Below are 11,838 nucleotides of genomic sequence, written 5' to 3'. Positions count from 1 at the left end.
CCATATTGCCTCTCCATTTTCCTCTGATTATTGTTCCCCTAGCAATATTAAAATGAAGATATTTTCTTTTACTATGACCAGCATTGAAACTAAAAGTTCAATGTGAGAGCAGTAAAATTGAGTAAATATCTGCATCCATGGCAATGTTATTACCAATGTATTGTTCTGTAATATTTCATTACAGCTTGTAGATTTTCAGTGGAAACTGGGTATGGCTGTGAGCTCCGACAGTTGCAGATCTCTTAAGTATCCTTACGTTGCAGTGTTGCTCAAAGTGGCAGATCATTCAGGCCAAGTAAAGAACAAGTGCTTTGAAATGACAATTCCACAATTTCAGGTTTGTGATTTCACTCATTCAAGTTGTAGTTTATTGTTCTGTAGTTGCTACTTAAACATTTATAAAATCTTTCTTAAGGGAAAGTTTTAGCTGTTTTTATTTATAGTTGTTGTGCTTTACATTTATTAGTACATACAAAAGTTCTGAATTTTTTGGGGGGGAATTTGATAAATTTCAATATTTTCAATATAATGCTAAGTTAGTGTACTGTCATATTTGATCACTCTCACAGTACACTTCTGTGAATATACTTAGGAAATTTTCATCTTCTCTGGCAGGATATTTACTTTGCATTTAACTGTTTTATTATTTTTAGGCTTCATATTGAAGAATGATAAGCTAAATGAATCTTGTCTTTGAACAGTGTCAACCTTGCATTTTCTGACTGGAAATGTTTTATAAAATGCTGATCAGAGTACCTACTACTTGATGATTGTTTTATTAGAGATTTGAGTAACTCAGTAGTTTATATGTAGGGTAGTCTTATTCATATTATTATTTCTACCTGTTTTCTGTAAGCAAGGAAGAAAAAAAGGGGATGAGTGAAAAATTAGATATTCTTTTAAAGGTACCTTCAAGGAAATGTTTTAGCATTAACTACTTTAACTGGCCTTAGAGTTTTGTTTTTGTTTGTTTGATTGGTTTGGTGAGTGAATAGTTAAGAATTCTCACAATAGTTAGTACTCTAAGAAAAGTAAAGTACTCTAAACAACAACAACAACAACAAACAACCAAGTGAATGCAATAGAAATATAATGAGACTTCTTTGTAAAACTAAAAATATATTGATCCTAGGCTTCCCTTTTAAGAAAAGCCTCTCATACCTTTTAGGATGCTTTTGATTTCTTCTTTTACAAATTACACTCTTCCCCTAGCTTTATTGAAGTATAGTTGTCAAATAAAAATTATATGTATCTAAGGTATATGATGTGATGTTTTGGTATTATGTATGCATTGTGAAGCGATTACCACAGTCAAGCGAATTAACATATCCACCACCTTATACGGCTCTCTTATGTGACTGTGTGGGGAAAACACTTGAGATCTACTCTCTTAGCAAATTTCAAGTACACAATACATTATTATTAACTAAAGTCACCATACTACACATTAGGTCTGCAGAACTTCTACATCTTATAACCGAAAGTTTGTACCTTTGACCAATATCTCGTCATTGCTCTTACTCCCCAGCCCTGGTAACACTGCCTACTCTCTTGTTATTATGAGTTCTACTTTTTTAGATCCCAGAAATAAGTGAGATCATGCAGTATTTATCTGTGTCTGGCTTATTTCATTTAGCATAATATCCTCCAAGTTCAGGAAGCCTGGGTGGCTCAGTGGTTGAGCGCCTATCTTCAGCTCAGGTCATGATCCAGTCCTGCATCAGGCTCCCTGCAGGGAGCCTGCTTCCCCTCTGCCTATGTCTCTGCCTCTCTGTGTCTCTCATGAATAAATAAAATATTTTTAAAAATATCCTCCAAGTTCATTCATGTTGTCAAAAATAGAAGAATTTCTTTCTAAGGGTGTATAGTGTTCTATTATACACACACACACACCACATTTTTTAATGCATTCATGTGTCAGCACACAGTTAGTTGTTTCCATACTTTAGCTACTCTGAATAATGCTCAAAGAACATTGGAATGAAGTTACCTCTTTGAGGTAGTGATTTTATTTCCTTTAGATATATACCCCGAAGTGAGGTTTCAGGATCCATATGGTAGTTCTGTTTTATAAATTATATTTTAAGGGTTTTTTATTTCTTTAAAATAGATATCGCTGCTTTTGAACAAAAACCCGTGGTCAACATTATTAATGCTAATTAGCGTCCTGGAAAGAATTAAGAATTGGCTAAAAGGAAGTATAGTATATTACGATATGTGAGTAGCCTTCAACTGAATATAAGGACCAAATAATTTTTAAAAATGTGTATATATATATATATATATATATTCATCCATTCCTTTATATAATTCACAATCTTGGCCTATTTCTTATTTTTCTGATAGCATTCATGATCTCTGATTCCACCTCTAAGAATTTTCCCTCTAGGAAAAGAATCACAAATCGGACAAATCTCTTAAAAGAAGGTTTTTTACATGGCTTTTAACCAATCCAGAGCCTGTTAGTCACATTGCAGCATTGAGAGCATAGGAACATTTTTTGAGCTTTCAATTTATGTCTTTTTTGTAGCAGAAATTTTGACCATTAATAATAGTTACATCTGGCTTCCTTCCATAATGAATTTACATATAAATTAAAATATATATACTCTTAAGTAGCAAAATAGAGAACTAAGACGAAATAAGAAGGAAAATGCAAATATGTAAATCATTAGAGGGTATCCTAATTGCTGAGGTTAAGTTTCAAATTTGCCTCCTAGCTTCCTGGCAGGTAGAGAAGAAAGGAAAACAGAATTTGTTTGCTCCTTCTTTTGGAAATTTGGGAGATGGAAAAATAGATGACTTTTATAGGAGAACAACCATACCAGCTTATTTTTTTTTTAAGATTTTATTTATTTATTCATAAGAGACGCACAGAGAGAGAGAGAATGGCAGAGACACAGGCAGAGGGAGAAGCAGGCTCCATGCCTGCGGGCATGTGGGACTCTGTGGGATTTGATTCCAGGTCTCCAGGATCACGCCTTGGGCCAAAAGCAGCACTCAACCGCTAGGCCATCTGGGCTGCCCCCAGCTTACTTTTTAAATGAAAAGGAAATATGCTTCTACCATATAAGCCATTGTCAGTGTGGGTCTTTCTTATTTTTTTTTTTTAAGATTTTATTTATTCATGAAAGACACAGAGAGAGACAGAGACATAGCTAGAGGGAGAAGCAGGCTCCATGGAGGAAGCCTGGTGCAAGACTCAATCCTGGGACCCTGGGATCATGCCCTGAGCCAATGGCAGACAGACACTCAACCACTGAGCCACGCAGGCAACCCAGGTCTTTCTTATTGTAACTAAACCTGTATCTTAAAGAAGACAGCTGACTCACCCTGATATACAGTCTTTCACTAGATTTAAAATGCTTTGAAGCCTGGAAACTGAACTTTATTTCCTTTTTTTTTTTTTTTTTAAGATTTTATCTATTCATGAGTGACAAAAGAGAGGCAGAGGGAGAGGCAGGCTCTCTGTGGGGAGCCTGATGCTGTACTTCATCCCAGGACCCAGGGATCATGACTTGAGCCCAAGGCAGATGCTCAACCAATGAGCCACCCAGGTGTCCCTTTTTTTTTTTTTTTTTTTTTTTTTAAATCTTTTTAAAGAACTGCACTTTTGTTTTCTGCTCAGGTCATGATCTCAGGGTTGTGAGATTGAGCCCTGTGTCGGTTCCACGCTCAGAATGGAGTCTGCTTGTCCCTCTGCCTTCTCTGCCCCTCCATCTGCTCTCTAAAATAAATAAATAAAATCTAAAAAAAGAGTTGCATGCTCTACTGGCTAAGCCAGCCAGGCACCCCCCCCAAAACTGTCATTTTTGTTTTTATCTTCATTGCCTACGTTTTGGATATTTAATCTACCTGGTATGATCTCAAAAAATAACTTTCTTTTGTGCTTTTAAAAATTTTAGTTATGAACTAATTATCCAATGCTACAATAGTATTTGTGCTTTTGGTACCAAATTGCACCTGTTTGTTTTTTATAACTTTCAAATAATAATAGTGATATAAACATCAACATGCAAATTTAACATGTCATATGGTCTTTAGTGGTCAGGTATAAGTAAGAGAACTACTTATATATTCTGTAAAAGCTAAGTTAATATTCTTTTTCCTTTTTATCTCCAGAATTTCTACAGACAGTTCAAGGAAATTGCTGCAGTTATTGAAACCGTGTGAAAATTGATTACTTGGTTGATAAATTACTACCATCATTCTAAAATCATGGACTTCACTTTCTGTAACAAAACTGTATAAGGATCAAATGATATTTATTGAATGAAAATTGTACTTTTGCTTACCCATTTTTTAATAATAAAAACCCAAAGAGGAATAGATAATGGTGATCAATGTAAAACTTTGTGAATATACTAAAAACTACCAAATTGAACACTCTAAAGGGGGAACTCTGTTATGTAAATTTTATCTCAGTAAAAGAAGCAGACAGTTGAATGATTGATACTGAAGGCAGCACAAGTTTATATATTAGACCAATAATTTGAACACTAAAATAATTGTACCCATTTTATAAACAAAATCTCCTATGGAGTCCTATATATAAACTATATATGAATTTTAAAAGTAGCATATGATTACAATAACATTACCAATTCGGTTTTCTAGCATTCATTTAGGATAACAGTGGTCAGTGAGAAGACAACCTGCTCCTTCTCAAGCATTTGGATCAGGTTAGGACTGACCATTGCTGCCTTATATTAGCCAAGCATTTAGTTATTTCTGTTATTAACATTTGTAGGAAGTTCAAATACATGAATAGAGATAGAACAGTAAGTTTTATTTTGAGTTCTGTATAGAACTAAGTTAAGCTGGTAGCACAAATTATTGTGTTAGATGATTTCCACTGAATTTAAATTTATAAACCAATTATTAAAATATCTTATAAAGCCACAGCAAATAACGCTCTATGGCATTGCTTAGGAATAAACAAATAGGTCATTGGAATAGACAGCGTAGCCTAGAAATAGATCCAGCCATTTGGGACATGTATAGTATTTCAGTTAGGTGGCAAAATGTATTTAATAAATTATACTAGTACTCACAACATATACAAAAGCTAATTCCAGATGGATTAATGACTTTAAAATATAAAAATTAGAAGTTTTACAGAATATTTATGTCAAGTCTTGGGCAGATAGCAGCTCCATAGCTATAACATACAACATACATATATTTGAAATAAAGAATTAAAAAGTTATATGTGGAAAAATATGGGCTATTAAAGACCAAAAACAAATGCTAAGCTGATGTGTAAGTTCTTGGTCTGGAGAAAAAAATGCCTTAAATATTTCAAGTAGGAAGAGATTTTATTTTATTTTTTTAAATTTTTATTTATTTATGATAGTCACACACACACAGAGAGAGAGAGAGACATAGGCAGAGGGAGAAGCAGGCGCCATGCACCGGGAGCCGGACGTGGGACTCTATCCCCGGTCTCCAGGGTCGCGCCCTGGGCCAAAGGCAGGCGCTAAACTGCTGCGCCACCCAGGGATTCCAGGAAGAGATTTTATATAAGAAATGAGATGCTCACTAAACTATCTAAAGGAAATCCCAGGAAGAGATTTTATATAAGAAATGAGATGCTCACTAAACTATCTAAAGGAAAAAGTCAGTAGAAATCATGGCTGACTTTTAGAAATCCAGGGATGCAGGAATTTCAGGGAAAACCACTGCCAGTAATCTCTGCACAACGCCGGACATCACCTGGAAGCCACTGCCTGTGATTGACACGACCTGCCATCATTACGTGTGTAACGAAATAAAGGCTGCTTGCTTTCTTTGCCCTTCCTGATTTCACAGTGAGAATGCCTCTTATTGGTAGAAGTTAAACCAGGACCCAGTTGACAAAAGAATCTGGTCAATTTAGTTCTAGTCTTCTAGCACTTACAGAGGGGAGATTTAGAAAAACAAGAATGGTGCTAAGTATTCTTACTCTGCTGACAGGAATAGGAATTATTATGGTCCTTATGCAAGTGATCTCACACAATATTCAAATTTCATAGTCCAGAAATGTCAGTCCAGAAATAAATCCTTTGAAATAAAGTTACCAGGATGTAAAGATACTTGGCAAAATTGGTTGGATATTATCCATTTCCTCTGTTTGGGCCTACAGGAAGACTGCATTTTCCAGCCTCCCTTGCAGTTGCGTAAGGACTTCATGGTTGGGTTGTAGCCAATGGAATCTGGGCAGAAGCATCCTAAGCCACATCCAGTTTTCGTCATAAATTCTCATCTTCTGGCCAAGAGACATATGAGAATATGCTGAAAATCACTAATCATCAGAAAAAAGCAAATAAAAATCACAATGAAGTATCACCTTACACCTGTCAGTTGGGCTAAAACCAAAAAGACGAGAAATAACAAGTAAGGAAGATGGGGGGCAGCCTGGGTGGCTCAGTGGTTTAGCGCCACCTTCAGCCCGGGGCGTGATCCTGAGGACCCGGGATCGAATCTCATGTTGGGCTCCCTGCGTGGAGCCTGCTTCTCCTTCTGCCTGTGTCTCTGTCTCTCTCTCTCTCTGTCTCTCATGACTAAATAAATCTTTATTTAAAAAAAAGTAACAAAGATGGGGAGAAAAAGGAAGCCTCATGTGCTGTTGGTGTGAATGCAAATTGCGACAGCCACTGTGGAAAATAGTGCAGAAATTCCTCAAAAAATTTAAAATAGGAACACCACCTGATCCAGTAATTCTACTCCTGGGTATTTACCCAAAGAAAATGAAAACACTAATTCGATGACATAGATACCCCTATTTCTATTACAACATTTACAATAGTCGAGGTATGGAAAGCCTTATCCATCAGCAGATGAATGGTTAAAGATGTGGTGTGAGTACACACATACACACACACACATAAATATTATGCAGCCATAAGAAAGGAGATTGTGTCATTTGTGACAACATGGGTAGACCTAGAGGATATTATGCTTCGTGAAATAAATCAGACTAAGAAAGAAATATGATTTCAGGGGATCCCTGGGTGGCTCAGCGGTTTAGCGCCTGCCCTCTGCTCAAGGCAAGATTCTGGAGTCCCGGGATCGGGGCCCACGTCGGGCTCCCTGGTTGGAGCCTGCTTCTCCCTCTGCCTGTGTCTCTGCCTCTCTCTGTGTGTGTGTGTGTGTGTGTGTGTGTGTGTGTGTGTCTCATAGATAAATAAATAAAATCTTAAAAAATATGATTTCATTCATATGTGGAATCTCAAAAACATAAATGAATAAACAAGTCGGTAAACAGGAAACAATTGCCAGAGGGAAGCAGAGTTGGGGGATGGGCAGAATGGGTGAAGGGGCATAGAAGATACAGGCTTCCGGTTATAGAATGAATAAGTCACAGGAATAAAAGGCACAGCACAGGGAATAAAGCCAATGATACTGTAGGTGACAGATGATAGCTGCACTTGGGAGCACAGCATAACATATAGATTTGTCAAATCACTATGTTATACATTGGAAACTAATGTGATACTGTGTATCAAATACACTCAAATAAAATATCGTTAAAAATAATCCCCCTCATCTTTCAAGCTCACTCACGTCCTTGCTGCTGGAAATGAAGGACTGGAAATAACAAAAGCATAAGGTAGATCCCTGAATCACTTTTAGGGCAGACATCTTGCAGTAATAGCCTAACTTGCATTAGACAGTGGTGCAAACTAGAAGCAAACTTTATTGTGGTGAGCTGGTGAAATATTGGGAGTCTTTGTCATGACACAAGTGAATATAAATTTGAATAACAAGATATATATATATATATGAATGAGGAGTTTTACAGCATTTCCAGTGGCAAAAGTGCAAAATGAAAGTGAACAACTGTTAATAAACAAATGGTCAAATTTTGTCTATCTATGCTGTAACACATCATATGCCTCCTAAGATTTGCCTTTCAGATATTATCATTTTTATGTCTCAATAAAATGAGTAAAAATGCATTCATATATATTTGAATACTTAACGGAAAATTACAAGAGTGTGGAAGGATGACTACTAGCTTGTAAGTTACTAGTGGAGAGGGTGTCTGGAGAAGGGGAGGAAGAGAGCAGGTTAAAAAAATTTTTTTTTTGAAGTCCATGATTCATGATATGTGTGGTTTTTAAAAAAGTACCTGAGAATGTACAATTTTGTAAAATATTTAAGTATGCTTTTGAAAAGTTCCTATGGTTCTTTTTATGGTATAGTATTTTCTTATTAATTTTAAATTAATAAATATGTAGTGTTTATTTTTTTAAAGATTTATTTATTTATTTTTATTTATGATAGACACACACAGAGAGAGAAAGAGGCACAGACACAGGAGGAGGGAGAAGCAGGCTCCATGCTGGGAGCCCGACGCGGGACTCAATCCCAGGACCCCAGGATCGCACCCTGGGCCAAAGGCAGGCGCCAAACCGCTAAGCCACCCAGGGATCCCCTAAATATGTAGTGTTTAGAAGCAGGATTATTTGTGAAGTGCTTCCCCAAACCAGGACAGACAAACCTGAAATACATCAAATGTAGGCCTAGCCATACTTTAGCAGTGGAGAGCCCAGTTGGGTCTAACATTTTGGCTGGCACTGCTGCAAGAAACACATCTTATACCTTTGTTTCCTCTTCTGTTCTTCCATGTTGGAAATTTATGTCTTCTTCACACCGTCAGCATTTCCACAAGTCTCCTATGTAAACCCATAGGTTTGTTTTTTTGTTTTTTTGTTTTTTTGTTTTTTAACCCATAGGTTTGTATCTTTCTCCTCTGCCAGGTAGCACACTGACTGCTATGAGGGACCCGGGTCCACTGCCTATTGCTGCTCACCTGTGTACTCAGAACCCACCTGCTTCAAGAATTAGCCAGCTGGTCATTCATGCTTATGAGCTGCCAGAGATATGCCCTATTACCCACGCACTGGATAGTAGCACATTAATGATTCTAGGATTCTGAGAAGCCAAAATCACCTTTCCATCCCTTTTTCCATCCTGTGGAACTTCGATCCTGTACCAGCTTCATTGTACTCCCAGAAATCAGAGTAGAAACCACCTCCATCCCAGTGTGGGTAAATACAATGTACTTACTTTCTTAGACTGTGCATAGACTGTCTCCCCATGTCCCACTCACCCAATTTCAAAACCTTCCACTCTTCCCTTCTCTACCTGTAGTGTTTAAGGTTATATTTGAAGAGGCCCAAAATGAAGCCCTGGCTTAAACGCTGTGGATAGTGGATTTGATTAGAATACACTTAAACTGCATGTTTAAATTTAACTTTGGAATTTAAAATGCAAGGTTTTTTTTTTTTTTTTCCATATAGCAGTTTTACACTGTTTTCATTGCAAATATCTACTTTTGGTTTTTATGAGTTTAATGAGTTCACTGGGATGGCCTGGGTATTAACCACCATTTGTAATAACATTTCTGTGGGAAAATGTATTTTAAACACTAGCTCTTAAATGTAAACTTTTGGAAAAAAAGAAAACTTATCCTTAAGTTGGAAAATGTATTAATGAACTTTTACATTCCAAAGGGGAATAGATTGCCCTTGAAGTCATCAAGCAAAATCCAAGTGTTTTCATATATTCTGCTACTGAGACAAATTAACCTAAGTATAAAATTTATGAGGAAAGAAGGCAAAATAGTCACATTTATTTAAAGGAATTGGAACTTCCAACATGCTGTCTTGATTTTAAAGTGCTTACGCACTTAAAATTTTCAGTCTTTGGTTCTCATTTCCCAGTATTAACTGCTTGCTTTTTTTTTTTTTTCCACTATCCTTTGGATGTATTATTGATTTAGTACTCCTTTTCTTCATTCTTGTATGGCTTATCTGAAAAGTTCCTAACCACATGGCTCATCTGAAAATTTTTGAAATGTCTGGCAAAAATAAAAACAATAAGAGAAAAATACTGAGGAAGTTAGGACACATTAAAAATAACCATAGGGTCACCTGGGTGGCTTAGTCAGTTAACATCTGACTTCTGATTTCGTCTCAGGTCATGATCTCAGGGTCATGAAACTGAGCTCTGTGTTGAGCTCCAAGTTGGGCATGAAGACTACTTGAGATTCTCTGGCTTTCCCTTCCTCTGCCCCTCCCCCACGGTTGTGCACACATTCTCTCTCTCTCTCTAAAAAACACAAAACAAAACAAACCATCACTAAAATGAGCTTAGTGTGCAGAGAAACTTGTATAGGATATCATCTTGTACACTGGTTTGGGTTGCAATTTGACTATTAGTTTTTTAAAGTTTAAAAAAAAAATCCAAGCCCCCAACCAGTCATTAGAGTCCCTGTAATATAAAAGCAAAACATATAGTTTAAAATAAGCTTAATTTAGTCAAAAGAGATCCGAATTTTGCCCAGGGGTCCTACCTAATACAGAGGGCACTCTACAATGAGTCAGATGTCATCTTATATAACATCCTGACAGGGGATCCCTGGGTGGCTCAGTGGTTTGGCGCCTGCGATTGGCCCAGGGCGCGATCCTGGAGTCCAGGGATCGAGTCCCACATGGGGCTCCAGGCATGGAGTCTGCTTCTCCCTCCTCCTGTGTCTCTGCCTCTCTCTCTCTCTATGTCTATCATAAATAAATAAATAAATAAATAAATAAATAAATAAATAAATCTTTAAAAAAAATAACATTTTGACAACAGCTAAAAGATAATTTCCTACCAACACTTTGTAACATTGGTCACACCACTGTAACCAAAATCATAGGTTACAGTTAAAATCAATTGGTGTAGATTTGATTGACAATGCTTAGGGAATACCTAAATTTTCATTACTAATGCATTTAGAAGTCATTTCCTATCTTAAGGGGCAAACAACTAATCTTCAAATTAAGTAATTCTTGTAAAAGTAGATTAGGGGACTCTGTTGGGAGTCCTCAAGACTGCTCGGAGTTTTGGGAATTCATTAGGAGAACTCACAAGACTCAGCATGTAGTCATATGCATGGTTATGATTTATTATCGTGAAAGGATAAAGAGCATAACCAGCAAAGAGAAAAGGTACATGGGGATAAGTCCCAGGTAAATCAGATGTAAGTAAACTTCGAAGATTCCTCTTCCGGTGGAGTCACACAAGATGTGTTTAATTCCTTAAACAAACTGTGACAAATTGTGGGGAATGTTGCCAACCAGGGACGCTCATTAGAGACTGAACACCCAAGATTTTCACTGGGACCTGATTATATAGGCACCCTCTGCCTGGCACATACCCAAATTTCAGATTTTTAGAAGAAAAACAGGGGCTTGCAGAAATTATATTGTTTGTACAGTTCAGATACTGTGAGCCCCTTATACCAGTTAACAATGGAACCTTCCTGAAATCCATGTTCCCAGATGCCAGCAAAGGGTGGACTTTAACTTAAAAAAAAAAAAAAATAGGGGATCCCTGGGTGGCTCAGTGGTTTAGTGCCTGCCTTCGGCCCAGGGCTTGATCCTGGAGACCTGGGATCAAGTACGGCTTTGGGTTCCCTGCATGGAGCCTACTTCTCCCTCTGCCTGTGTCTCTGCCTCTCTCTCTCTCAAATGATTTTTTTTTTAATTTTTTTTTACAGATTTTATTTATTTATTCATGAGACACACACACACACACACACACACACACACACACACACAGAGAGAGAGAGAGAGAGAGAGAGACCAGAAGTGGTGAGGAGGAGCAGAGGGAGAGAGAGAAGCAGAGTTCTTGCGGGGCAGGGAGCCAGACACTGAGCTCAATTAGGCCTCAAGATCATGACCTGAGCTGAAGGCAGATGCTTAACTAGCTGAACCACCCAGGCACCCCCCCCCCCCCCCCCCCCCCGCCAGGACTTAAACTTTTTAAGTCAGGACTGCTATGTTAACTTTTTCTGCCCCCAGATAA

At 37.4% G+C, this 11,838-nt stretch overlaps 1 protein-coding gene across 1 annotated transcript; it reads left to right on the top strand.

Moving 5' to 3' along the window:
- Positions 1-202: 202 nt before the first annotated feature.
- COMMD6 (COMM domain containing 6) lies at positions 203-4,334 on the top strand. Its single transcript, XM_072760700.1, has 2 exons — positions 203-337; positions 4,123-4,334. Exons 1-2 carry the CDS (start codon positions 212-214, stop codon positions 4,171-4,173), a joined length of 177 nt encoding a protein of 58 aa, XP_072616801.1. The 5' UTR covers positions 203-211; the 3' UTR covers positions 4,174-4,334.
- The last annotated feature ends 7,504 nt before the right edge of the window (positions 4,335-11,838 follow it).

The sequence above is a fragment of the Vulpes vulpes genome, chromosome 6 (assembly GCF_048418805.1).
Source record: "Vulpes vulpes isolate BD-2025 chromosome 6, VulVul3, whole genome shotgun sequence".
Classification (NCBI taxonomy): domain Eukaryota; kingdom Metazoa; phylum Chordata; class Mammalia; order Carnivora; family Canidae; genus Vulpes; species Vulpes vulpes.
Note: the sequence above shows the minus strand (reverse complement) of the source record. Positions and strands in the feature narration are given on the sequence as shown.